General features: G+C 35.0%; 1 protein-coding gene across 3 annotated transcripts in view; it reads left to right on the top strand.

Moving 5' to 3' along the window:
• JMY (junction mediating and regulatory protein, p53 cofactor) overlaps positions 1-25139 on the top strand; it is a 92423-nt gene that overhangs the window by 41315 nt on the left and 25969 nt on the right. For all 3 annotated transcript variants that reach the window (XM_019641017.1, XM_019641015.1, XM_019641016.1), the window contains exons 3-6: positions 4589-4739; positions 12528-12697; positions 24176-24341; positions 24504-24691. In XM_019641017.1, coding sequence (XP_019496562.1) covers positions 4589-4739; positions 12528-12697; positions 24176-24341; positions 24504-24691 — 675 coding nt within the window. The remainder of the gene's footprint in view (positions 1-4588; positions 4740-12527; positions 12698-24175; positions 24342-24503; positions 24692-25139) is intronic.

Genomic DNA, 25139 nt, shown 5'->3' with positions numbered 1-25139 from the left:
AACAATTCTGTTAACTGCTTCAGGAAGGAATTGCAGATGCTGGGATGAAAAAGCGAGTTTCAGATGATGCCCACAGGAACAGCAAACAGTAAAGTCAAGTGATGCCAATAGGAAGCAGCAGATCTCTTTCTCTCTGCAACCCTTCCTATTGGCAAAGCCTAATGTGATTTGGAGAGCCTGTAGCATCACAAGGCAGAAGGTTGAACTTGGAGCTGACAGACAGGAATTTACATACATATCAAACTTTCAAAGTTAGGGAAAAAACCTAGTAACCTAGCTTATGGTCTTATGTAAAATCAACATACAGGTTCTTTAAAGGGTACAAGGTTTAATCATGTCACTGAAAAAGACTTCTATCATAATGTGCTGAGTAAGAGTTTAAAATTTTGGCTGCATTGTTCAATTTATTAAATTTCTATTCCATACTTGTGAAAACGAATCTTATGCTTTTTAACTTAAATGTTTTAAAATCAGGGGTAATCACAACAGAAAGCACAAACCTTGATGGTCTTGTTATAGCAAGCAAGTCTTTATCTCTTACTACCTTTGTCTATTTTACCTAAACTATAGCCCAGCCCGATCGATGGCTCTCTGTTTCTTACCATGCCCTGAACTTACTCTGATCTCTTGGGATAGGGCACTGGTGGGCTGGTGCTGGTTTGTCTTTGGGGGGCACACAGTGAGGCTGAGGCTTTTGCTCAGGTTAACTCTTGACTCCAACATGCCTCTTGGGTGGTTCCCTTTCCCCCTATCCTCCGTAAGTGCATGTCAAAATCCTAGCCCTCCTTCTAAACCCTCCACAATCACAAACTTCTATAACGTCTGTCCTAATCTAAAGAACTAAATGTTCTCTCTCACCAAACCTCTCATTTTTCTTATTAGTCTTAAAATACCTTTATTCTTTTAACACAGAGACACTCCTCACCAACTTCGATACCTGGTCAAAAATCTTCTTGTTTTTAAAGAATCCACTTACTCATCATTCTCTTTAGAAAGTCGGCCCAGACTTTGCACCCCAACCTCCACAGCTGTTGCCCTGTGGTATCTTAGGCATACTCTATCATGACATTTTTTTCGTACTCTATTGTAATTCTTTATTTGGGTGTCTATGTCCTCCACTAAGCTGAATATTTTGCTATCCCTAGTGCCTAGTATAATACTGGCACTGAGTAGATATGGTAATACATGATTTTTTTGAATTAATAATTGAATATTAAGTGATTGTCAAATTAAGTGATTCACAGCAGAGCTAGGTCTCCTAATTTCAAGACGGATTTCTACATCACAGATATCTCTGCCCACCCCCATGCCCCCTCAATTAGACTGTAAAGTCCTCTGAAGCACCTAGTACAGTGGTCTCTTTATTCAAATTATATAATTGAAATGATTTCCAAATATTGACTGAGAAAAATCTAAAAGGGAGAAAAACATTAACCATATTCAGTAGCATCATTTAAGTTTGACTCCTGCAGTATGAGACTAGAGATACAGTGATCATCTTTTGAGAATTAAAAAAAAACAAAACAGTTCCACAGTCCAGATAAGTAGGGAATTGGATATCAAAAATCTAAGCTGCTACTACTGGTTAATTATCTTTGCTTGGCACTATTTTTATAGCCCCAGAGAGTTTACATCATTCTGTTGCCCAACTATTAAGGAAGACATTTAGGTTCTGATCATATCTCCACTTTCCCTCCCTCCCTCCCCCACACACTGGAAAAAAGAGGTAAGTCTCATAATTTTGCCTCTTGCTGGGCCTCATATATGAAAACATGAGCTCATTGTTTGCTTGACTAGAAACAGGAAACCCCTGGGATAATGTGTCTTCAGCCTGTCTAGTTGGTATGGTTTGTGAACCCAAGAAGAGATACAAGCACTTTTTCTCTTGTTCATGATTATAAAAGCAATGTGTATACAAAAAGATTTGGGAAGTGCAGATTTTAACTGAAAGAAAAGCATCACCCATAATCCACTACCAAAAAGATGACATCATTAATAATACACTTTACATATTTTGACTTTATTTCTGGACATCCTTTTATGTAACTGAAATTACATATCTGTGATTTTGACCTGTCTTCACTTATAGCATAATCATTTTGCTGTTATTAAAAATGCTTCATAAACATTTTTTGCATTGTATTTTATAGTATATTACACATAAATTTCTGTTTTAGATATCTGAGATCCATTTTTTTCTTTATTTCAAACAATATTGCAGTGAACATCTTGGTTTATTATTCTCTGAAGTTATTGTCTTAAATACCTTCAAAAAGTATGGCATCATAAAATACTTCCCAGAAAATGTTTTAATCGGTTTATATTTCCACTAGTAGTATATCAGTGTGTCTTTTTCATCATTATCACACCAACGTGATTAGTCTCATTTTTAATATTTATTTAATGAGTCTTTCTAAATGGTTTGTCACCCTACTGTCTAAAAACAGCTATTTTGTGTCTCCTTCCCTCTCCTTCACCAACTTAATCTTACCTGCGCCCTTTCTTCCCAAGGGAAAACAGAGATCATCACACAGGAGTTACCCTCATCCTTCCGTCACCAAACTCAAAACCTGCCTTTCTTTGTGCCATGGAGAAATTGTCCCTCTAAGAGCACATCCCTAAACCAGTACTCTGGATCGTGTCCCTTCTCCTCTTCTCTCAAGCACCTTCCCGCTTTAATTAGTCCCATCTCTTTCCTGCGCTTTAGGTTTCCCTCAGATCACCACCCAACCTGCTCATGATCTGCCATTAAAATAAAGCAAAAAGAAAAGGGCCTTCCCTTAAGCCTTATCCTTTTCTAACTCCACCCTTTTTTCTCAAGTCACTCACACATATCTCTCAAAAGAGTATTTATTTATATATATGTCTACATTTCTCTCCACTCATTAAAACCGTGTATGGAAGTGAACCAGCAATTCAACTGAGATCTGAAGATATAATATGATGGGAGTTGGTGGGCAAAGGGAGTTTGCTTATACTCAGAACTGTTGTTGCCAAGTTCAGTGATCTTCATGCTGTTAGGTCCTTGGATACTAGTTGTCATCCTACTTGACCCTTAAATACATGTAATATTTGACAGTATTGATTTCTCCTCCTTTGAATCTTGCTCCTAAAGTGATTCCTCACTTTCCTGGTGTCCCCCCACCTCTGGCTTGGTTTCTGTAGGCTCATTTTCACCCAACCTGCGTGCGGGAATTCCTTAGGACCCAGTCATGAGCCTTTTTCTCATGACTTCTTTAGATGACTTCATTTCACTCTCATGGCTTTAAATGTCTTCCTTGTGTCAAAGTTACCTAGATTTATATCTCTGGCCATGACCTTTGCAAAGTCAAACTTAACATATGCAAAAGGAAATCCTTGGTCTTCTCCCTTTTTAAATCATCTATTCCTCCATTGTTTACTTTTTGAGGAAATGGCAATTCCATGTACATGTTTTCCCAGTAACCTTGGAGTTATTCTTGACCCCGCCCTCTGCCTTGGTATTGTTCCTCTTAACACTGCTAGTAAATTACTCACTGTGTGCTGGGCATTATACTAAGTGTTATTTTATATATATTTCCCTCTATCTGGAAGACTGTTCATTTGCTTAAAGAGTAGTGTATTGTTGCATCAAGACTAAAGCCAATGTTACCTTCCTCTGGGTATTACATTTCCATGTGATTAAAATTTTATTTTGGTTTTAGACTTTTAATTTCTACTTATTGTACCATTTAGACAGTATGGCCTGTGTGGTTTCTACTTTTAAAACTCATTGCAGATTTTTTAGTGGTTTATGACACTTGATCACTTTTTTTAAAGTGTGCCAGGGTTGGTTAACATTTTTCTGTATAATGGTTTTTTTCATCATCTTAGTATGGTAGTATTAACTTCTAATTCAACTTTTAACAGTCTTTTCTCAATATATGGTAAAGCAGGATGGAATGTCCAAAGAGTCCATTGCTGTTCGTTCTGGATTGCACTTTTCTTCCATGTTAAACATATCTTTGTAGTGATTTTATGTACTTTTATATTAATATTATCAATCCAGTGAATTTTATTTTAACATTCATGTGGTATATCTCTTCCATCATTTGATTTTCAATTTTTCTTAGTCCTTCTGTTTTAGTTGTGACTCTTGTAAATAATGCATAGCTAGTTTTTCTGTTATTTTTATCCTGGGTCCTTCAGTAGGTAGATAGGCTGATTTTAATATAATCAGTCTTAAAATCTGAGTTTTCAATTATTTTATTTATGTTAGTTATTAAAAGTATTTTATTGATACAAATAATTCTTAACCTGAAAATATATTTATCACAAGGGAAATAAATTTCTCATTATCTTAGCACCCCAGAACAATCACTTGTAACATTTTGCTATATGTTCTTTGTTTATATGTGGAGGAAGAAAGGATGAAAAAGAAGAGAAGGATGAAGGGGAAACCTATGTCAAATATCTTCACATTTACTTGTCTTATGAATTAAAAGCTGTACTCTAGAGCAGGGAGAATCAAGTATTCTTTGTTTTAGCACCAAGCACAATGCCTGATATATATGAAATTAATAAAAGAAAGAAAGAAATGAGCTTAATTTTTCTGTTTTTCTCTCTGAAGATTTCCATGGAGAATGATTATCTGGGTCCCCGAAGAATCGAAAGTCTACAAAAAGAAGATGCTGACTGGCAGCGGAAAGCTCATATGGCCGTGCTATCTATTCAGGATCTTACTGTCAAATATTTTGAAATAACAGCTAAAGCTCAAAAAGGTAAGTTTTCAGTAAAATTATCCTTGTTGGGTATTTTTGAAAATGAGTAGTTTAAGTATTTTATGATCATAGTAGCTATATTTAAAAGTATATAAAGATCACTGTTAACAAAAGTATATCCTTTCAGTCTTTTCTAGGCATATGTGTTTACATATACCCCACCTTAAAAAAAAAAATAGTAATGGGGTATTGATATAAGTGTAATTCAGTCCTTATACTAACAATTCAGTTATAGACCCTATGGTTTAAGGGCACAGTTTCCTCAGACACTATTCACAAATTTGAGGGTCCCCAGGCCATGTGCACTTCTAACCAACTGGTTACAAATTTAGGAATTTCCACACCCTTTTTAGGTTCACTAATTTGCTACAATGACTCACAGAACTCAGGAAAGCACATATTTACAGTTTATAAAGGGTACATATCAGGACAAGCCAAATGAAGAGACTCATAGGACAAGGTCTGTGAAGGCCCATTCCTTTTAACACCCATAATCTATTTACCCTCGCATGGATATAGTTTAGCATTCAGGTTATTCTTTCAGCAAATACACGTTTTCTTAAATGTTTCATTTAAATCAATTTGTTTATTTCTTCAGGATGCCAGTGCTAAATGAGAATATTTTCCTTGATCCCTCAACATCGTTTGGCATTGTCATTAAAAGAATAAAACCAGCAATTTGATAGGTAGAAAATAGTATCATGTTTTTATATTTTGCATTTATTTAGTTATTACTGAGTGTTGATCTTTGTTGTTTTCATGTAATAATTGGTATTTGCATATACTTTCTTTTTTTCCAGTTAATATCTTTTGCCTATTTTTCTATGGTAGTATTTTTTCCTATTGATCTGTAAGAGCTCCTTATATTCATTATATTTGTATTATATTTGTAGTATAGTCATATATTAACTCTTTAACATTTGTTGCAAATATCTGTTCCTAAATTTTTCTTTAACTTTTTTGTTATACAAATTGTATTTGTAAAATATCAGCTTGTAGAATTATTTCTTTTTGAATCTTTAAATTATGTTACTTAATTTGTTGTGTTTTCTAAAATAAGTTTCTGTGTTCCTCCAAATAGTTAAAGCCTACTTAAAAACAAATCCTTTTATATACTTGGATTTCTTTCTGGACTTTCTTGTCCATTGATATATCTTGTCCTTATGCTATAATTACTGTAGTTTTGTAATGAAATTTATTAGTTTATCAATTAACCCCTCATCTTTTTTTTTTTCAAAATGTTCTTGGTTATACTCAATTATTCTCCCCTAAGATAGTATTATAATGCTTTTCTAATAATTGGAATTATTTATTCCCAAACCAGTATAATTCTAATGAAAACTACAACATTTTAGAATTTGAAAAAGGATTTTATATTCATGGGGAAGAGTAAATGCTTTGTTTATTAAACAAACAAATGTTATAATTTGAAAAAAGAAATGTGTCATGGGTGTACCTTGCCATGTATTCAAGTCTGTTTTCTTCAGGCAAGTTTTGTAGGGTTTTTCGTTTTTGTTTTTTTTATCTGGGTTCTACCCATTTCTTATTCAGTTCACTTCTCAGTGTTTCATGTTTTATTTCTGTTATTATGAAAGGACAGTATTCCTTTTAACAGGTTTTGGACTTTATTTTTTAATCTTCAAATCTTTGATCCTCTTTTGGTGATCCTCTATGCTGTAGAATGTGTTGAGATGCATACTGAAATGTTTAACTTCTATACAAAGTGAAATTTAATAGCTATGATGAAAACTTGGAATAATTCTGTGTGATTTCTGTTTATGTGGTTTGTTTCTTAGATTTAACAAAATGCTTCACGTAGATAGAATTATAGTTAACATTTAGTGTTTGGTTGTAAGTGCTTCCTTTCATCCTTTTAAGGTATGTTTTAGTCAGAGATACCTTATTGTTTTAATGTTGATATAAGTGATTTTTGTGCATAGATACTGGCAAAGGTGTTGGACATTGATGCTTTTATTGCTACTTTGTAGACTCATTTCACAGTTTCAGCCACCAAGATTAATGTGTCCCTTCTTTCCTGTTCCTAAAATATGGATATTTGTCTAAGCAGGTGGCAGTATTATTAGCTTAGAAAGTTTTGAGTAAATCATATTACTTGCCTCCCCATCCTCATTCTTTTTGGAAAAATAGTATAATATGATTAAGGAATTTTGAAATCACATATATTCTGCCACCATTCTTCATCTCCTATTCTTTCATGTACATTTCAAGTACACATGAAAATATTTTTCATTTAAAATACATTATATTAGGATGGGATATTACTACAGAACTTGCAGGCATCAAAAAGATACTGAATTCTATAGTTACAAAGATGAAATGGAACAGTTGCTTGAAAAACACAAACTACCACAACTCACACAAGATGAAATAAATAACTTGAATACCCTGTAACTATTAAAGAAATTGGATTTGTACCTTAAAATCTTTCAAAAAAGAATTCTCCAGACCCAAACGGGTTTACTGTGAATTTTAACAAATATTTAAAGAGTAATAGCAACTCTATACAATCTCTTCCAGAAAATAGAAGAGGGAGAAATAGTTCCAATTTATATTAAATGAGACCAGCAATTCCCTATATCCAAGACTACATAAAGATAATACCAAAAAAAGGAAAACTACAGACCAGCATTCTACATACATAAATACAAAAATCCTCAATGAAATATTGACACATTTAAAAATATTAATAAAAATACTTTAAAAAATGCACAACCATGACCAAGTGAGGTTTATCCTTCGTGATTCAGTATGTGAACATCAATCAATGAAATCCACCTGTTGGAAGGTCTAAAGCAGTGGTTTTTAACTGGAGGTGATTGTGGAAACATTTTTGGTTGTCACAGCTACAGAAAGTATTACTAGCATCTAGCAGAGAGAGGCCAGAGATTGTGTTAAACATCTTATGTTGCACAGGACAGCCCACCCTTACAGCAAAGAATGTTTTGGTCTATAATGTCAAAAGTACTGCGGTTGAGAAACCCTAGTCTTAAAAAAATATGCACGATCAATGTATCAATAGATGCTGAAAGAACATTTGGCAAAATACAACATCATTGTGCTGAAAATGCTCAGCAAATTAGAAATAGAAAGGAATTTCCTTAACCTAATAAAGGGCATCTACAAAGACCCTAAATAAAGCCAGCATCACATTTAATGGTAAAAGACATGGTTCCTCCCCGCTAAATAGCTAAAAAGTCAAGGATGTTCCCTCTTAACCACTGCTATTTAATATAATATAGTAAATCTTAGCTAGTTATAATACAGCAAGGAAAAGAAAAGGCATATAGTTTGGAAAGGAAGAAATAAAATAGTGCCCTTTCACAGATAATAATATTGTTTATGTAGAAAATTGTATGGAATCTATTTATAAAAACTTGGAACTAACAAATGACTTTCTCAAGGTCACAGGAAATAAGGTCAACACACAAAGATGAATTTATACAAGCAATGAACAATTGGAAATCAAAAAATTTTAAACAATAGCATTTATAATTCCTACCAAAACAAAGTTGGTATATATCTAACAGAAGGTACAGGATTTTTATGTCTATCAAAATACCAGCAGGGTTTTTTGTTTGTTTGTTTGTTTGTTTTTGTAGATATAAACAGGCTGGTTCTAATTTATATGGAAGGGCAAAGGAACTAAAATAGCTAAAACAGTTGTTAAAAAGAAAACAACACCTTGCACTACCTGACTTTACAAATTACTGTAGAGCTACTGTGGCATGGTATTGTGGAAGGGATAGACTTGTTAATCAGTGGAAGAGAATAAAGAATACAGAGATACGTAATACATGGCATTTACTCATTGATAAAGCAAATCAATGGAAAACAACAAATGGTGTTGCGACAATTGGCCATCCATAGGCAGGAAAAATGAACTTTGACCTAAGCCTTACACTTTATACATAAATGAACTAAAAATGGAATTAAATGTAAAACTATAAAACTTCTAGTAGACAAGAGAAAAATTTTTGTAACCTAGAGCTAGGCAGAGAGTTCTTAGCAGTGACACCACAAATACAAACTATAAAAGCTACGTGATGAGTAGTAACTGTAAAAGAAAACAACTGATACAATGAATTTCATCAAAGTTAAAAACTTTTACTCTGCCAGGGACTATCAAGAGAATGACAAGCCAAAAGAGTTTAAGAGAAAATATTTGCAAATAACATATCTGAAAATGAACTTGTATGCAGAATATATAGAAAACTGTTAACTCAATGAACAATCCAGTGAATAGTGAGTTAAGAAAACAATCCAGTTAATAAATGAGGAAAGGATTTGAACAGACAGTTCACCAGAGGATAAAGATGGCAAATAAGCACTTGAAAAGATGTTCAGCATTATTAATCTTTAGGGTAATGCAAATTAAAACCACAATGAGATACCTACACATGCCCATTAGATTGGCTAAAATAAAAAATACTAACAAGACCTAGTTGCAGACAAAGAAGCAGAGTAACAGGAACCCTTCCTGCATTGCTGGTAGGAATGTAAAATTGTGCAGTCTGGAAAATGATTTTGCAGTTTTTTTATGTAGTTAAAAGATACACTTACTATATATGACCCAGCAGTCCTTCTCCTGGACCCAGTATGGTAATTTTTAAAATAAAAATTGAAAGAAGAAAGCAATACATTATGTTAATAATAGTTCCTTTGAACATTTAAATATGTTGTTCCCTATCGTAAACTATTTTTATGATAACTGTATACTTGGTTTAGACTGCCTTCTAGATATACGCTTCTCTAATGTTTAAAAAAAAAGCTTTGCATTGTGATTTAAAAAATATGTAACCATTGCAGAAAGTTTAGATTAGAGGAAAAAGATACTCCACATCTGTAACCCTACCAGCCTTATGCGACCACTTTGTGTATCTGTTAATTTTTTTCTATACCTGGTTTATTGCATAATTGCAATGATTCTGTATTTTCTCTTATATAGTTCATAGTTTATACAATTTTGATTATTGCTCTTATTTTATACTTTGCTTCTCCAGTTAGAGGCAAAACAGTTTTGTATGTGGTGAGCATCATTCTAGGTTTCCAAGTACTGTCATAGTCATTGTAGACTTCTTTATATCTTGGTTTTGGTGACTTTATCTTAGTAGAAAGCCTTTGAGCCCAAAAAGGAGAGATACTTAGTTTGCTTAACCTTTTAGTTTTCCTTTTCTGAGCTTGTTTTCCTCCTCCCATGTAAGAGAAACAGAATGAAGATCCCTGTGTGGCTTTATGCTGTTGAGAGTAATAGCCCTCCTTTGTCTCCAATTAGAAGGTAACCTCTTTTTAGAAGAGGTGTAAAATGGGCCCTTCTTTTATTTCCTTCTCTATAAAGCTAGGTGTAACCTAATTTTGATATATTACTGCTTAGCTTTCAAAAACATCTTAAATAGGCCTGTTTCTGACAAGTATACATATGTTAGAAAATTGGGTTTCATATAGAGAGGTTTAACATGATACGTTGTAAATACCAGGACTGTGTAGCCTTCAGAGCTTTTTTACATGTAATGATCATCATAGAGCATCACTACCGGGTTGTTATCTTGATGGATGATGTAAATGGTCATCTTAGCAAGAATCTTTATTTTTGCCAGCAGAGGGAGAGAAGAATCTGTTTTAGAGAGATTCCAATTCTGTTCTTAGGGGTATTCCAGTCATTCACAAATAATTTTCTTCATTACCTTCATATTCCTGAGCTGTTGGGATATAATTTCAAGTGAAATGAACAGTAATTAGATGTAAGAATACATTCCATCCAAAATATTGGAAAACAAAGTACTTACAAGGTCTTGGCAGTAGGTAGCAACCTGAGCAAAGTAGGTAGGACAGGGAGCTGCTCCCCAGGCGTAGTCCTGAAGTGGGGAGCAAGAGAAAAGGCTCCCAACTATTTGTGAGGATGCAGAATGTTTGGCTATATGCTGGGAGTCCAAGTTCAGGTAAAAATGGATAGAGGGTAGTAAAAGAGGAGTTTAAGCAGCTTGAATACTAGTTTTAACCTTACTACTATAAGTGTGTAATCTTGGTTTTAAGTTACCGAAACTCCTCAGTTACGCATATCTATACAGAAGGTATTGGTGATCCATAACTTACCTATTCTATAGGATTGCTGGGCAGATAAACAGGGATAACATGGAAAAAGTACTCTGAAAGTAATATATCATCTTATAGATGTGAGAAGTTGTGGTAGTTTTTGCATAAAAGAGAAAAGAAAACCAAAATAGACCATATATTTGATTAATGTTGCCGTGTGACGTGTGAGAAATATTTGAATACCTATCATTCACTCATTTAATTCCCATAAAAAAAGCCGCCTGAGTAGGTACTATATTTCCTTACTTTTTTCACTCAAGGGAATTGAGCCCAAGAACAGTTAAGTTTCTTGCCAAAAGTTACATGTAAATTATGGGTAGAATTGGGAATTTAACTCAAAGCTGTCTAACTCTAAACCTCCTGCTGTGTTTTTCCTATAGTGCACTACTGTATTGGTCTTATGGTTGCATAAATATTATAATACAGTTTTAAAAGATGGGCAGGAATTTAAAGTGGCAGAATCATTTGACATTAAGTCAACATGAATAGAAACCCTAAAATTGAGGTTCATAGTGAGATTATGAATTGAAAACATTACACTCCTAAATGTTAGCATTTAAAAGCCACAGAAAAACAGGGAAACTGAAAGAACTGGTAACTATATTGAGAGGCGATTCTAAGTAAGCAAATTTCCCATATATCATAATAGGAACTCAACAAGTAAGTTTTAAAGACTTCAAATCAAGAAATAGCAATATTCCAGTATGGAGGTAACTACCAGAAGCAATCAAAAGTTGGTTGCATTTGGACCTTGGGACTAAGGACGAGAGAGGGCCAAGCATGAGAAACTGCTCTTTTTGTTATAAGGCTGTCCACAATTTTAATTTTTAAGTATGTACATGTGTTGTAAAAGCAATTTAAGATTTCATAAAATTCTGAGGCAAACATTACCAAGATGTACTTCCTTGCAAAAGATGGTTAGGACATAGTAGAAGCACAAAATTATTTATCACTTACCTATAAAAAGAACATATAAAAGAAACTAGTAGTGAATGTGTACTGACTTAAAGATGACATTCAGTACTAATAAGATTGTGGTTGGGCATAAGGATGATTGGGTTAATTGTATAATGACTCATGGTGAGCCACTACCATACTACTATCAGTGAGAAACTTCTTTAACTGGAAGATATTAGCTATTTGATTGTCAAGAAATATCAAGGTCTCTATTGTGACAAACTAAAAGGTCTCCATGCTAATATCTAGAGTTTATTTCTTTTTACATCAGATCATTACAATATTTTTTGGAGAACTCAAAATGATAAAATTTAGCACATGGATTTAAATAATTTTAAATAATCTTGAATAGCTATGGTTCTGATTGCAACTAACATTCCCAGGAAAAAGTATAAACCTTCACAGAATAAAGTTTATATAGAAACTTTGAAATCTAATAACACTGGACATGTGAAAGTATTTTTTAAAGTTTTAAAAAATGAAATTCAGTTTCATTTTCAGAAAGTATTTATGAGGATGATTACTTAAAATTCTTATTGAAGACGTTAGAATCTAAGATATTTTTGAATTATATTTTAGAGCTGGTATAGGTAATATGTCATGGGGGTAGGATTTGTGTGTTTATCTGAGTGTGTGGTCAGTGAAATGTAAGCCTATCAGATTCTATAGTATAAGTTTGTTTTCCATCTTAATGTCTTTTTTTAAAATTATTATTAATAGCTGTGTATGATCGAATGCGAGCAGATCAGAAGAAATTTGGTAAAGCATCATGGGCAGCAGCCGCTGAACGTATGGAAAAACTCCAGTATGCGGTTTCTAAGGAGACTCTGCAGATGATGAGAGCTAAAGAGATCTGTTTGGAACAGAAGAAACATGCACTAAAAGAGGAGGTAACAAAAACTCAGAAAAATATATGAAATTGTTTTAAAATTAAGATTTACTATTTGATTTTTAACTTTGTACAAAATTGACATTTTTCTGACTCTACAGGCAACTGTTCATTTTGCCTGTTTCTGTGAGATGATGATAACACACACGACTGGGCCTATGATTTGAGTTACCACTAATAGAAGAGTTAGACACACATGGTATTTTCACAGCATCATAGTGTGACTATAGGCTGCATTGCACTGTTAAAACAAAAAGAATTTTTGTTGTCTTTAAAATTTTTTGTACTGTAACATTGAAAGCTTTATGACAATTAAGAAAATTTCACTGCCCAGAGAAATTTAGTAAAATTCCTAAGGCAGTAAAATTTTGTTAGACTTGATTCTATTATGCTCAAACCACTTACCTTTTGGAACTTGCCATTTTATTCCTTCTGGAACATAGTAGGGTTAATAGAGGTCCAGTTTTCTTGACTGTGCTTCATTAGGACCTCTTCATGGATACAGAAAAAAATAGTCTTAGAAATCCTCAAAAAGGGTTACTGATATGTATATTTAAAACATATCTAAGTTGAACTCTTAAAAATTAAAACCCCTTTTTTTCATTGTCATCCTGTTCATCAGTGGTTTTAGCATTCCTCATAGTGCCCTGTACAGCACCGAATATGCCACTAATGCCCACATCTTGCTTGAAAATATTGCAGCCATTAAATGCATACTATTTCCTTACCCCCTAGGCCATTATTTTAAAAATACGATTATATGTTTTATATTTTACTATTAAACTGGGCCAGAACAAATTGATTTTTATGAAAGGGTACTTAAATATCACATTGGTCATTTGCTGATAGTTTTTCCAAGTATTAGAAGAAGCAAATATTAAGGTCTAGGAGTACAATTTTTTTTTTTTTTTAAGATTTTTATTGGGGAATTGGGGGATGGGAACAGTGCTGGGGAATTGGGGGAAGGGGAACAGACACTTAGCTGTAGAGGGCAGTGTCACTGGCCCTCATATGTGGGACCCGAACCGGGGCCCTCTGGTGTCCCAAGCCAGCTCTTAACCAACGTGCCACTTGGCCTACCCTAGGAGTACAATATTTTTGAAAATAAGGAAAGCATATAGTTTTAATAGTGAATGAAGATGAAAGCAATTGTTAGGGATGAGGATATTCTAGATGGGACATAATAAGACTTGATGGTTTGGGCACAGCTGTTCAGTGTGTGCCTTTTGTATCCAAAGTTAAAACTCAGAATGTTTCAAAGATGAAAAGTGTTCGAATTATAAATACATTTTGGATTGTTTTCTCTTTCATTTATCTGTTTTCCGCCTTGAGATAATTATTAATTTATTGATACCATACATTATTAAGCCTTTTTTTGGGGAAAAAATTGAATCACTTTTTTAGGCCAATAGGCCATACATGAAATATTTCTAAAACCAAACTCCTTCATTTCTCCATAGCATGTCTTCTCAGATCTCTCCTTTCTTTTCACCACCCATGGTTCTTCAAGATAGATGCTTCAGGCCAAGAACTTTAAGGTCATCTTTAACTCCTCCCTTTCTTTTCCTTTGCCTTTTTCTAAAGCCTTTTAGAATTGTATCCAAATCAAATGTCCCTGCTCAATCACTCATTCAACAAATGTTTATTAAGTGTTTTTAATGTGTTTGCCTGGAATTATAATGAGTGATGGGGATAAAGATGTGATTAATACCCTTTCTTTCTTCCTGCATACACACACTTTTTAAAAGCATAAAAAAGTGTGATCGTCGTGTTTAGAATTCTTAGCGTATGGTGGGGCAAGACATAAGCAGTGTGAAAATAAGCTATGAGATAGGCAGGTATCCTTATACACAAGATGGACCATTGGTGGAGTACTCAGCTTTGACCCAGAGGCCACAGGTGAAGAGAACTGCATGTTTCAGGAGGCCCAGTGGGGGCAGGAAGAGTTAGCCTTGTTATTTGGACAAGTAGTAAGAAATGAGATTGGAAAAAGAAGCAAATTTTGGGTTTGGCCTTTTATATCCTCCTAAGGAATTTAAATTTTACCCTAAAAACAGTAGGGAGCCTTTGTAAGATTTTAATCAAGGAGTAACATCAAATTTATTTTTATAAAATATTTTTCTGGCCAGTTTATAGAGAATTGATTGGAAGGCCATTCTTAAATCCTTAGCCCATTTCCTTTACATGAGAAACTATTTTTCAAACTTTATTTCACTGCTCATCGTAGAAAGCAAAGCATTTCTCATGAGTATAAATACCAGGAATTCGGACCCTTAATTCAATAGCAAAGGAGTGTTAAGTTGAAGGCAATAGGGAATTGTGAAAGCTTAAACCTACATTATGTTTTGGCAACCTGAAATTGCTGCTTTTAAAACTACTCAGGATTGCAAGTATTCCTAGGCAGTTGAGAACTGAGTAAAAGTCAGATCTAGATTGCAGTGTCTGGGCTCCTCCTAAGTCTACACGAGCTGTGCCTTTGTTCAGATAGCAGCGCAGTCATCTTGAATAGGATAGTATAGGAGGCAAGAAGTGTGGATTTTTGTTGGGCAGAGGCGAATAAGCTGGGTGAGGTGACTGAATTTGTATTAGTTATTTTAGACACCTCAAGGATTAGGTAAGAATAAAATTATTTGATTCACCATTAAATTTGTAGTACTCTGTAGCCCAAAATGATTTTTTAAACCATTTGAAACATAATTCACATACTATACAATTCTCCCATTTAAAGTATAAGTAAAGGGTTTTTAGTATATTAACAGAATTTTGCAATTATCAACAGTCAACTTTAGAACATTTTCATCACCCCCAAAATAAACTTGTGCCCATTAGTAATTGTTCTCATCTCCCTTCCAAATCTCTCCAGCCTTAGGCAACCACTAATCTGTCTCTATAAATTTGCTTTCTTGATATTTTACTATAAATGGAATTATAAAATATGTGGATTTTGACTTAGCATAATGTTTTCAAGGTTCACATCCATATTATAGCGTGCATCAGCGCTTATTTTTGTTATGTTTTTGTTTGTTTTGTGGGGGTAGTTTTTTGCCAAATGATACTTTATTGCATGGTTAATACCACATTTTGTGTATTCATCAGTTGATGAACATTTGGGTTCTTTCTACTTTGGGAGCTATTATGAATAAGGCTGCTGTGAACCTTCATGTGCAAGTTGTTTTATTTCTCTTTGTATATACCTAGGTGTGAAACTGCTATTTAACCTTTTGAGGAACTGCCAGACTTTTCCAAAACAGCTGTACCATTTACATTCCCACCAGCAGTGTATGAGGATTAGAAGTTTTCTACATCTTTGTCTACTTTATCACTAATTTTTCTTAAAATTTTTCTTATTTATTATAGCCATCCTGGTGGTGTGAAGTGGTATCTCAAGGTTTTGATATGCATTTCCCTGATGTCACTGATGTTGAGTATCTTTTCATGTGCTTATTATTGGTCAAATATGTCTTCTTTGGAGGAATGTCTGTTCATATCTTTTGCTTGTTTTTAAATTGGGATTTTTAAAAATATTAAGTTGAAAGAGTTCTTCATATGTTCTAGAAACAAGTCTTTTATCAAATATATGACTTGTAAATATTTGTTTCCATTCTGTGGATTGACCATGTTGGTTTTTAAAACATTGACTATATACAGAGGGTGCCAAAAAAATGTGTGTACACATTTTAAGAAAGGAAATAAATTGTATTAAAATTGTAAAACTCAATATATACCGATAACAAAAGATGAATACAAGTCACATGTATACATTTTTCTGGCACCCACGGTATTTGTGAAAGTAGTACATTTTTGTCTCTAGAGAAGAATGAAATGTTGTGTCTATTTTTATTAATACAGCTTTATGAAACATTTGGGGGGCTTAGGTGGTATACCAAGATAGTCCTCATTGACATTTTAAAAGTGCATATGCTTACTTCTTGTTTTAAAAAATAGTAAATGAGGTAGCCTATAATATATCGTGGCTGTGATCTAGAAAGAAACCTTTTTGTTAATGAACTTTAAATTGTTTATCCCTTACATTTTCTTATTTGCTATTATTGTTAAAGGTAAAATTGGAACTTGTCCTGGAACTATGTCACACTTTATATTCAGAATCTCTTTGCTAGAATTTCAGCCCCATCTCCTGTTCCCTTGAAGCATTTCTACTGCAGTCTCCTTTTCTAGTTAGGTTTCTCTTTATGTTACTAGCTTCTGGAATTTTCTTAAGTTCCAGAACTTTTAAAACTTAAAATCCTAGCACGTTATTACCTGTGAAGTAGAGTACCATTCTTTTTCTTCATCACATTGACTAGCTTTATGGTTCTAACCAAGCTGATATTGAGTTGTACTGACAACATAGGGTGCCTAAAAATGCTGCTGAGGATAAGATTTCTGACTACTTGCTTTTGCTAAGAACATTGTTATTACTGGAATTGGTCTAAGGTGGTGGAGGAAGGGTGAGGCTGAAATAGGCCCTGAGAGTCTGGAATGATGATTATCTGTGGGGTCATTTTCCCTGGGGCCATCCTATTACCTTAATAGTCTGTTTTATAATGTTCTAGATTGTGTTTGAATTCTTCAAAGGTTTTCATAAAACTGTCAGTCATTCTTGCCAGGTCTGCTTGTTGTGTGTATATAATATACGTATTGTGCTTTTTATATGTATCTGTGAAGATGTACTGTACCAGTTTTATTAGCATTAATTTAAGGTGGCACATTACTCATGAAAAGCAGAACAAATGTCAGTTATTAAGCCCATCCCAAACAAATGCTTTGCCAGTGAAGGTTTTATAATACAGTACTACCCTGTGATTTAAGTTATGGGGAAACTTTTGTTCTTTTAAAAAAATGTTTATATGTTGTGTCTCCTTAGGTTACTTTAAAGACAAAAACTTCTTCCTGATATGACAAAATGAAACACTTTAACAATTAAAAATACAAATTAAATTGAAAATACTTAGTAATATTTGCTATGAGTATAATGCTGAACTTGAAACTAAATTTCTAAATTAACACTGAAATATTAAATATCATCTGGAGAAGCAAAATTCTACTTAACTTTTCTTTAACAACACTAATACTTAGGTTAAATTTCTATTTCCTTTTTAACTGTTTCTAAGTCTTGATTGTAGCCATTTTTTACCCTTTTGAGGTCACAGACTACTTGCCCCTTTAATAATTTGAAAGCAAGGAACCCTGAACTCAGAGAAATACACATTTACACATAGATATGCACACTAATTTAGTAGGTTCCCAAATCATGTGTACCTAAGCCTCTGACCCAGATTGTCCATTGGTGTTCAAATTTTCCCATCAAAAATTCCTGAAAATGTCAGTGCCTTTTTGGTCCAATACTTTTGAAAGAATCCAGGTTGAGTTTAATTGCTTGTGACTACCTTACTCCACTCTTTCAATTGTATACTCCCTACCAATCCAGATTTAAAAACAGTAGCTTAATCAGACTATCCAAATACACCTGTTGTTTTAGATTTGTATTATTTACAGATTACATCAGATATATTTTAAACCACTGGGCACGATTAAACTACATATAATCACATAGGATATATGTTAAAAGTACTATTAAAATAAGGATTATTAATGAAATAAGGGTATTCTCTTTATAATTATTGAAATAGGAGATATTAAAATTAAAATGCCATCATGAAACAAATCACAGAAAATAGAATTACATCTCAGTTGACATGTGGACTGTTATCTTCTGGTTAACCATGTTCTCTCGTTAACGGGGAGTTAACCGAAAACCCTTTGGATGCTAATCCTTAATGGTTGAAAGTTCTAAAAATATATCAATGTGCTTTCTTGTCTTGGCAGAGGATTTTAACCATTCCCCATCCATTTTTAAGAAACTGTTTCTTTGAGGTCATTTCTATTATACATAAACTGCTAGAATATTGAGCAGAATCTATTATTTTTACCAATCCTAAGGCTAGGTCCTTATTTCATAATTTTGTCTTTCTCTAAAAGCATATGGCTAAATTATAATTAATTAAGGTTATATTCCTCTATGTCAGTTTATTTAAGTCATCGAGTATTTTCAGTATACCATAGTGGACATGAGCTTAGGCTCTAGGCCAGCGGTTCTCAACCTTCCTAATGCTGTGAACCCTTAATACAGTTCCTCATGTTATGGTGACCCCAACCGTAAAATTATTTTCGTTGCTACTCTATAACTGTAATTTTGCTACTGTTATGAATCGTAATGTAAATATCTTTTTGTTTTCTGATGTCTTAGGCAACCCCTGTGAAAGGGTCATTCGATCCCCAAAGGGGTCACGACCCACAGGTTGAGAACCACTGATCTAGACAGAGCTATTCAGCATAACTTCTTTCAGTGATGGAAATAGCCATCACTTAACCTCTTCTTAAAATACAAATATTATGTAACTTCTAGGAGAGTTATGATTCCATGAGTAAATGTGTATAAATCATTTATAGCATAGTGCCTTGCATAGATATACTAACAACTCAGAAATAAATATTAGATACTATTACCCTGATCTGTGTTAGGTATTGTAGAAGTATCATGGAAAGGAATACAAAGATGGGGAAAATGTAATTCCCATGCTTAAGATGTTTACTTGCATTTTGGATGTGCCTTTACAAAAAGTTTCAGCCTCACGGAGCTTTGATGTTGTGGAAATCTGAACATATGCAGGGAAGCTGGGGGTGCTTATCCATGCAGAGGTTTTTGTTTGTTTGTTTGTTTAATTTATCAATAAGCAGATAGATAAGAGTCTGTTCCATATTTGCACACTAGAAATTTCAAAGTCTCTAAGTACAAAAAGCTGGGTTTCACTCTAAAAACTAGAATTAGTATTACTTAGTTATGAAATTTTATTTTAACCATCTAAGTTATATTTTGATAATGGTTACAAAACAAGTAAATATAAAAGTTTTATGTTTTAGTCTTTGCTGTTAGTGCCTTATGTATATTATCTCACTGAATTCTCAAACATAACCCTTTATGCTACAAGCCCATAAGCCATTATCTGAAACCCCTGAGGCCAGATATGTTTCAGAATTCTTAGTGTTTCAGATTTTTAGAAAGCCAATTTAGGGTATATACTATAACTTCCAGACAAGTATTAGTATTCTGGTAATGAAACATAGATATTTACATTAAATGGAATAAATAGGGACTCACATCAATTTAGATCATATTGTCCAACAAATTGTTCGTGAGATTAGGTTTTGACATCAAAGAGATTACGGATATATTTAGTTTTCTAAGAGTTCTGAAATGTGGAATTGTAGATAATTCTGTCAGCTTGTATGTATTATCCATATTTGTACGGCTGTTATTGGTGGAATTTGTATTCATACACAGGTTTGTCTGGTTCTAAGTCTCATTTTCTTTCCATCGTTTCCACATAAAAGGGCTAGTCTTGATTAGGAGCTTGCCTTCAATGTCATTTATCTTATGCTGTGATGGTCTTTATGACTGTTCTTTGAACCCTCATTTTATTTCTTGTTTACTGCCATATTCTCTGACTTACAGAATGGTGGGTGCTCAGTGCATATTTGTTGAATGAATGACTCAACCCGTAGATACTCTGAAAACTCTGTTTTTCACAGCTCCTCACTTGTCATGGTGTTTTCTAGCATGGTAAGGTGAAAGGCATGACAAGAAGCATCATTAGTTTCTATAAATTGCTTTATATCTGTTTTCATGATATAGTACAGCTGGTCAAAATAGGTTCACATGAAAACTATATCATTGTTGTGTGTGGTAGGAAGGATCATCTGTGGGGCCAGCAGTGTATGATGTATTTATGTGGATATATGGACTTTGACTGGAACTTCATTTCCTTGCTAGATTTATTACAAAAACATTTTTCTTTGTTTCCTTTTCTATATTTGTTAGAATAGTGCTCCCTACTTTTGTTTTGTAAGAAGACCATCCTTGTAGGAATTGGGAGAATTGGGTCTCATTCCAGTGTTGCTGGTATTACCTGGGTTATATTGGGAAGTCACAGTTTGATTTAGATTGGGGTCTTGATATCACGAAATCAAAAGTTTATTTATTTAGAAGTGTGAAAGTTGAGCTAAGTAAAATTTCAAGGTAGCAAAGTTTCCGTTGGCACTTAATTGTCTACTTTTTTGAGCATTTAGCCTAGTTTCTAGGCTTCCTTCTTGTTCAGGGAAGCACTGCCAACAGGTATAACAATGACGCCCTAACAGGTATAACAACAACTCCCCATCTTTGGCACCTACCTTCTCTGTACAGCTGCATTGTCCAGAATTAGTGCTCCTTCCACTGTGGATTCCTGTTCCCTTAGCTCTGTGGCTGTCAGGTACCAGGAAAAAAATCAGTCTGGAAATTTCAGGTGTAGGGAGGAGATTTGGAGTAGTCTTCCCATACTTTTCACTGAAGATTTCTCCTCCGTATACAAGTTTAAATAAATCTCAGAGAACCGCTTTGCCTTCCCAGATTTCCCTGACTTGCCTTTTATCCCTTTCTCCTTAGCTTATTCCATAAAAGTCCTGCCTACTCTGGTCCTACAACCCTTTAACTTTTCCTGAAGCCCACCACTGCTCTATGATTGTTTTCTTGGAGGTTGGGATTTAATAGATCCCTCCTCTGTACTTCTGCCTCTGATGAGGTTCTGTCCTCCTTTTGAGCCAGCCATGGCCCTTCTACCTCTGAACTCCCTTGCTCTGAATAGCACTCACTAAACCAGGAAATTGGGGGTGATGTGACTTATTGTAAGAGAATACCCCTTTCTTTCTCAGTTTGATATTTGCTGTATTCTGATACCACTGTGCATCTCAAGTGTTTTTAAGATACATGGGCCCTGGGCGGGGATGAGAATATTGGACTACTTGCAGCTGAGGCAGCTGACATTGTAAAGGTATGTCAACAGGGCACTTTGAACGTCCTTCCGTAGCCAAAGAATTGAATAGGAGAGTCATAGGGTAAGCCTTAGCACAATGAACATGGCAGATAAATGGTCACTTCTAGCTGGCAAGATCTGGAGGTAGTCAAGATGGAACTAACAACCTGGACTGGACCTAGACAGCGTCACTAGAGAACTGACCCTAGATGAAGATTTGTAGACTGATTCACATTAAGGTTTTACTGATTATAATTCCCCACTTAGAGAATAAAGCCTTCTAACATTACATGTTTTACCTTTTGGTATGCTGTGCTCACAGAAAGTGTGGGCGCAGATAGCAGAGGAAGATGCATTCTGGGGCTATGGTCTCCAGAGCTGGACAAGAGCCCCAAGATAGTATGTAAAGGGATGTTTTAATTTAAAGTGAGACTGGGTATCTCAGGAAAGAAATCACTCCTAGGTTCCTGATTTTGTATGACTTAGGACAAAAGCAGCAAGATTTCATTTTGTCGTCATTCCCCTCCCTGAGCCACTATAATTAAACCCATTTGGAATTTGTTCTATATTTATTGTTTATCATTCATAACATATTTCCTAATGCAGCAAAACCACTGAATTACAACTTACATAACTTATTATTTATAAAATGTTTATAGCATTTATTAAATAGCACTGTATTTAATTCATCTGATTACTTTTAAATGTATACCATTGAACATTTTTTTTTATATTTTTATTGGGGAATTGGGGGGATGGGAACAGTGCTGGGGAATTGGGGGAAGGGGAACAGACAAGTTGCTGTCGTTTTGTTCTTCAGTCTCGTTGTGGAGGACGTTGCTTCACTGGCCCAAGTTGGCACCATCGTTGCTCTACTCCCGGGCGAGGCAGATCAGTCGCCGGCTTCTGGACGGCCGCTCACTGCGGCTGCTGGCTGCTCACGCTGGCTGCTGGCTGCTCACGCTGGCTGCTGGCTACACAGGGTAGCCCATGGCAACCCACTGCCACAGGGGCTGCAGCCTACACCGTCGCTGGCGACTCACGGCAGCCCAGCTCCAGGTTGAGCTGTTGTTCAGCATCTTAGCTGTGGAGGGCAGTGTCACTGGCCCTCATATGTGGGATCTGAACCGGGGCCCTCCGGCGTCCCAAGCCAATTCTTAACCATCGCACCACTCGGCCGGCCCTACTATTGAACATTTACACCACAGCCTAACTGTTGCTTTGCAGTTCAAAAGTTTTGTTAAAGGAATTTGAAATTATATACTAAGAAAAACATAATCATTGGATAAGAGAGTATAGATATCTAGACTGTAAAGGAAAGGCTGGAATCTTGTTTAATACATACTCTTTATATGCTAACATGTTTCACCAGCCAGAAGGGATTATTTTGTAGCAATAAGAATTCATTGTTTTTGCTGCCATGGTTGTCCCAGGACTACCAGTAAGTATCTTCCTGTTATTCTGAAATCCCCAGGCGATGTCTGATATGAGCTCATAAACATTACTCTCATTTTCCTCTAGATTTCTCACCCACTCCCTTTGGTAGCCACTCCCCGGGATGCCACTTGAGGGCAGGGTCCCCTTACCAATGCTGCTAGTTCCCAGCAAACTGATACCTGTGCCAAGGGTCTCCTGGAACATCTAAGCATGAACTTTTAAACTGCCAGAGTGGTGGTGCCGTATTCTTAGAGGAAATGTTCTTGGAAGAATGCTTACTCTCTAACCAGAAAACTATGCTTGTACTTTATATCTCACAGACTCACGAAGAGCTACTCCATGAGCTTCTTCTTGCCAGCTACCTTTCTCAATAGAGCCAAATAGGAATATATGGAAATAGTGGCATTGGGAACTAATGTCTGATGCATATCTTTCCCTATAGTGATTTTCTTCTGATGCCTGGCAAAATCTCTTTTCCCTTTCTGTTCAAGACTAAAAACCAACCAAACAAACCTCATGCAAGACTACCCACCACTTCATGAGACATGCACAGAAATTTCTGAATCCCACCTTCGGTTCATTGTAGGACCCTGAGTACATTTATTTAAAGATACTAATAGTGATCATTATCAATAGATTGCAGGGATTTCCATGAAAAGCAGTTCTGTCGTGCTGCTCCACTCATACCCGCTCACCTTGCCCTCCAATCAACAGATCCTAGAAGCTAGCCAGGCTGTGACCATGGAGCAAAACAAAGCCCAGGAAGCGTGGGGTTGACCAGACTTTTACACCCTACCCCTCTGTTGTGTCTTATCTGATTATGGCTATATCTTATATGAAAAGGATAACTGTATAACTAGCATTTACTTTTGAGAGTGAAAAGCAACACCATTAATATTTGTCAGGACAATTAGAATACTGTATTACTATCCTAAATATGAATGAGTTGTAATATCAGTAAATTTTAAAAACCTTATTTTTACCATGTTTGCCTTGTTATTTCTAAAATCACGTGTTTTGATTATCACGATTTTTATATCTTTTTAAAAATCTTCATTTCTTGCCTACAGGTTTTTCTTAGAACAGTTGTTACATGGATTTATCCTGTCTATTAATTCATTTCTAATCATAATGTGATTTTTTTTTCTTGTTCCCACCAACTAGAAATGTTCTTATTTTTATTTTCGATGCAGATGCAGAGTTTGCAGGGTGGTACAGAAGCCATAGCCCGATTGGATCAGTTAGAAGCTGATTATTATGATCTGCAACTTCAGTTGTATGAAGTACAGTTTGAAATCTTGAAGTGTGAAGAGTTACTATTGACAGCACAACTGGAAAGCATCAAAAGACTTATATCAGGTATGGTATACATTTAACCACATAAGTCCACAAAAAGATTGAATACATCACCAGAGGTAATGGCTCTGCCTCAGGTTACAGAGCCAGTAAGTGGATTAGAACCCTGTTTGTGTCTGCAGCCCATGCTTTTAACCACTACCCCTTATTGCTGTTCTGTAACAGAAAAGAGAGATGAAGTGGTGTACTATGACACTTTTGAAAGCATGGAGGCCATGCTGGAGAAGGAAGAGTTGGCAGCATCAGTGCATTTACAGAGAGAAGAGTTACAGAAACTTCAGCAGAAAGCACGCCAGCTAGAAGCAAGACGTGGACGGGTTTCAGCCAAGAAAGCCTACCTCAGAAATAAAAAGGTATGATAGGTTAAGTATTTATTGAATATATAAACTTGATTTTAAATCTTTTGTTTATTCCTTGATCCATAGCTAATAATTCCAGCTCAGTTTGTCACTAACATTTGCATATTTTTTTAAATGAAGTAAGTTATTATGGGGTGCTTCAGATTTTTCTGGAGTTACTGGGTAATATATGGTATATGTAACATAGCACCTCTCTAAAATCTGAAAAAAAAATTTAATTTCAAAAACACATCTGATCTCAGTTTTGGATAAAGGATTGTGGACCTGTATCCTCATTTTATAACCAAGGGAACCAAGGTGTCTAGTAGTTAAATAAATGACCCAAGGAAAAGTGGTTAGTACAGGGCAAAGGTAGGATTCTATCCTAGGGCTAGGTCTGTGTGACTTAGAAGCCTGAGGCATTATATCACTATATATGTCACTACATACTGCCTTTGTCGTC

This window comes from Hipposideros armiger, unplaced genomic scaffold (assembly GCF_001890085.2).
Source record: "Hipposideros armiger isolate ML-2016 unplaced genomic scaffold, ASM189008v1 scaffold_55, whole genome shotgun sequence".
Classification (NCBI taxonomy): Eukaryota; Metazoa; Chordata; class Mammalia; order Chiroptera; family Hipposideridae; genus Hipposideros; species Hipposideros armiger.
Note: the sequence above shows the minus strand (reverse complement) of the source record. Positions and strands in the feature narration are given on the sequence as shown.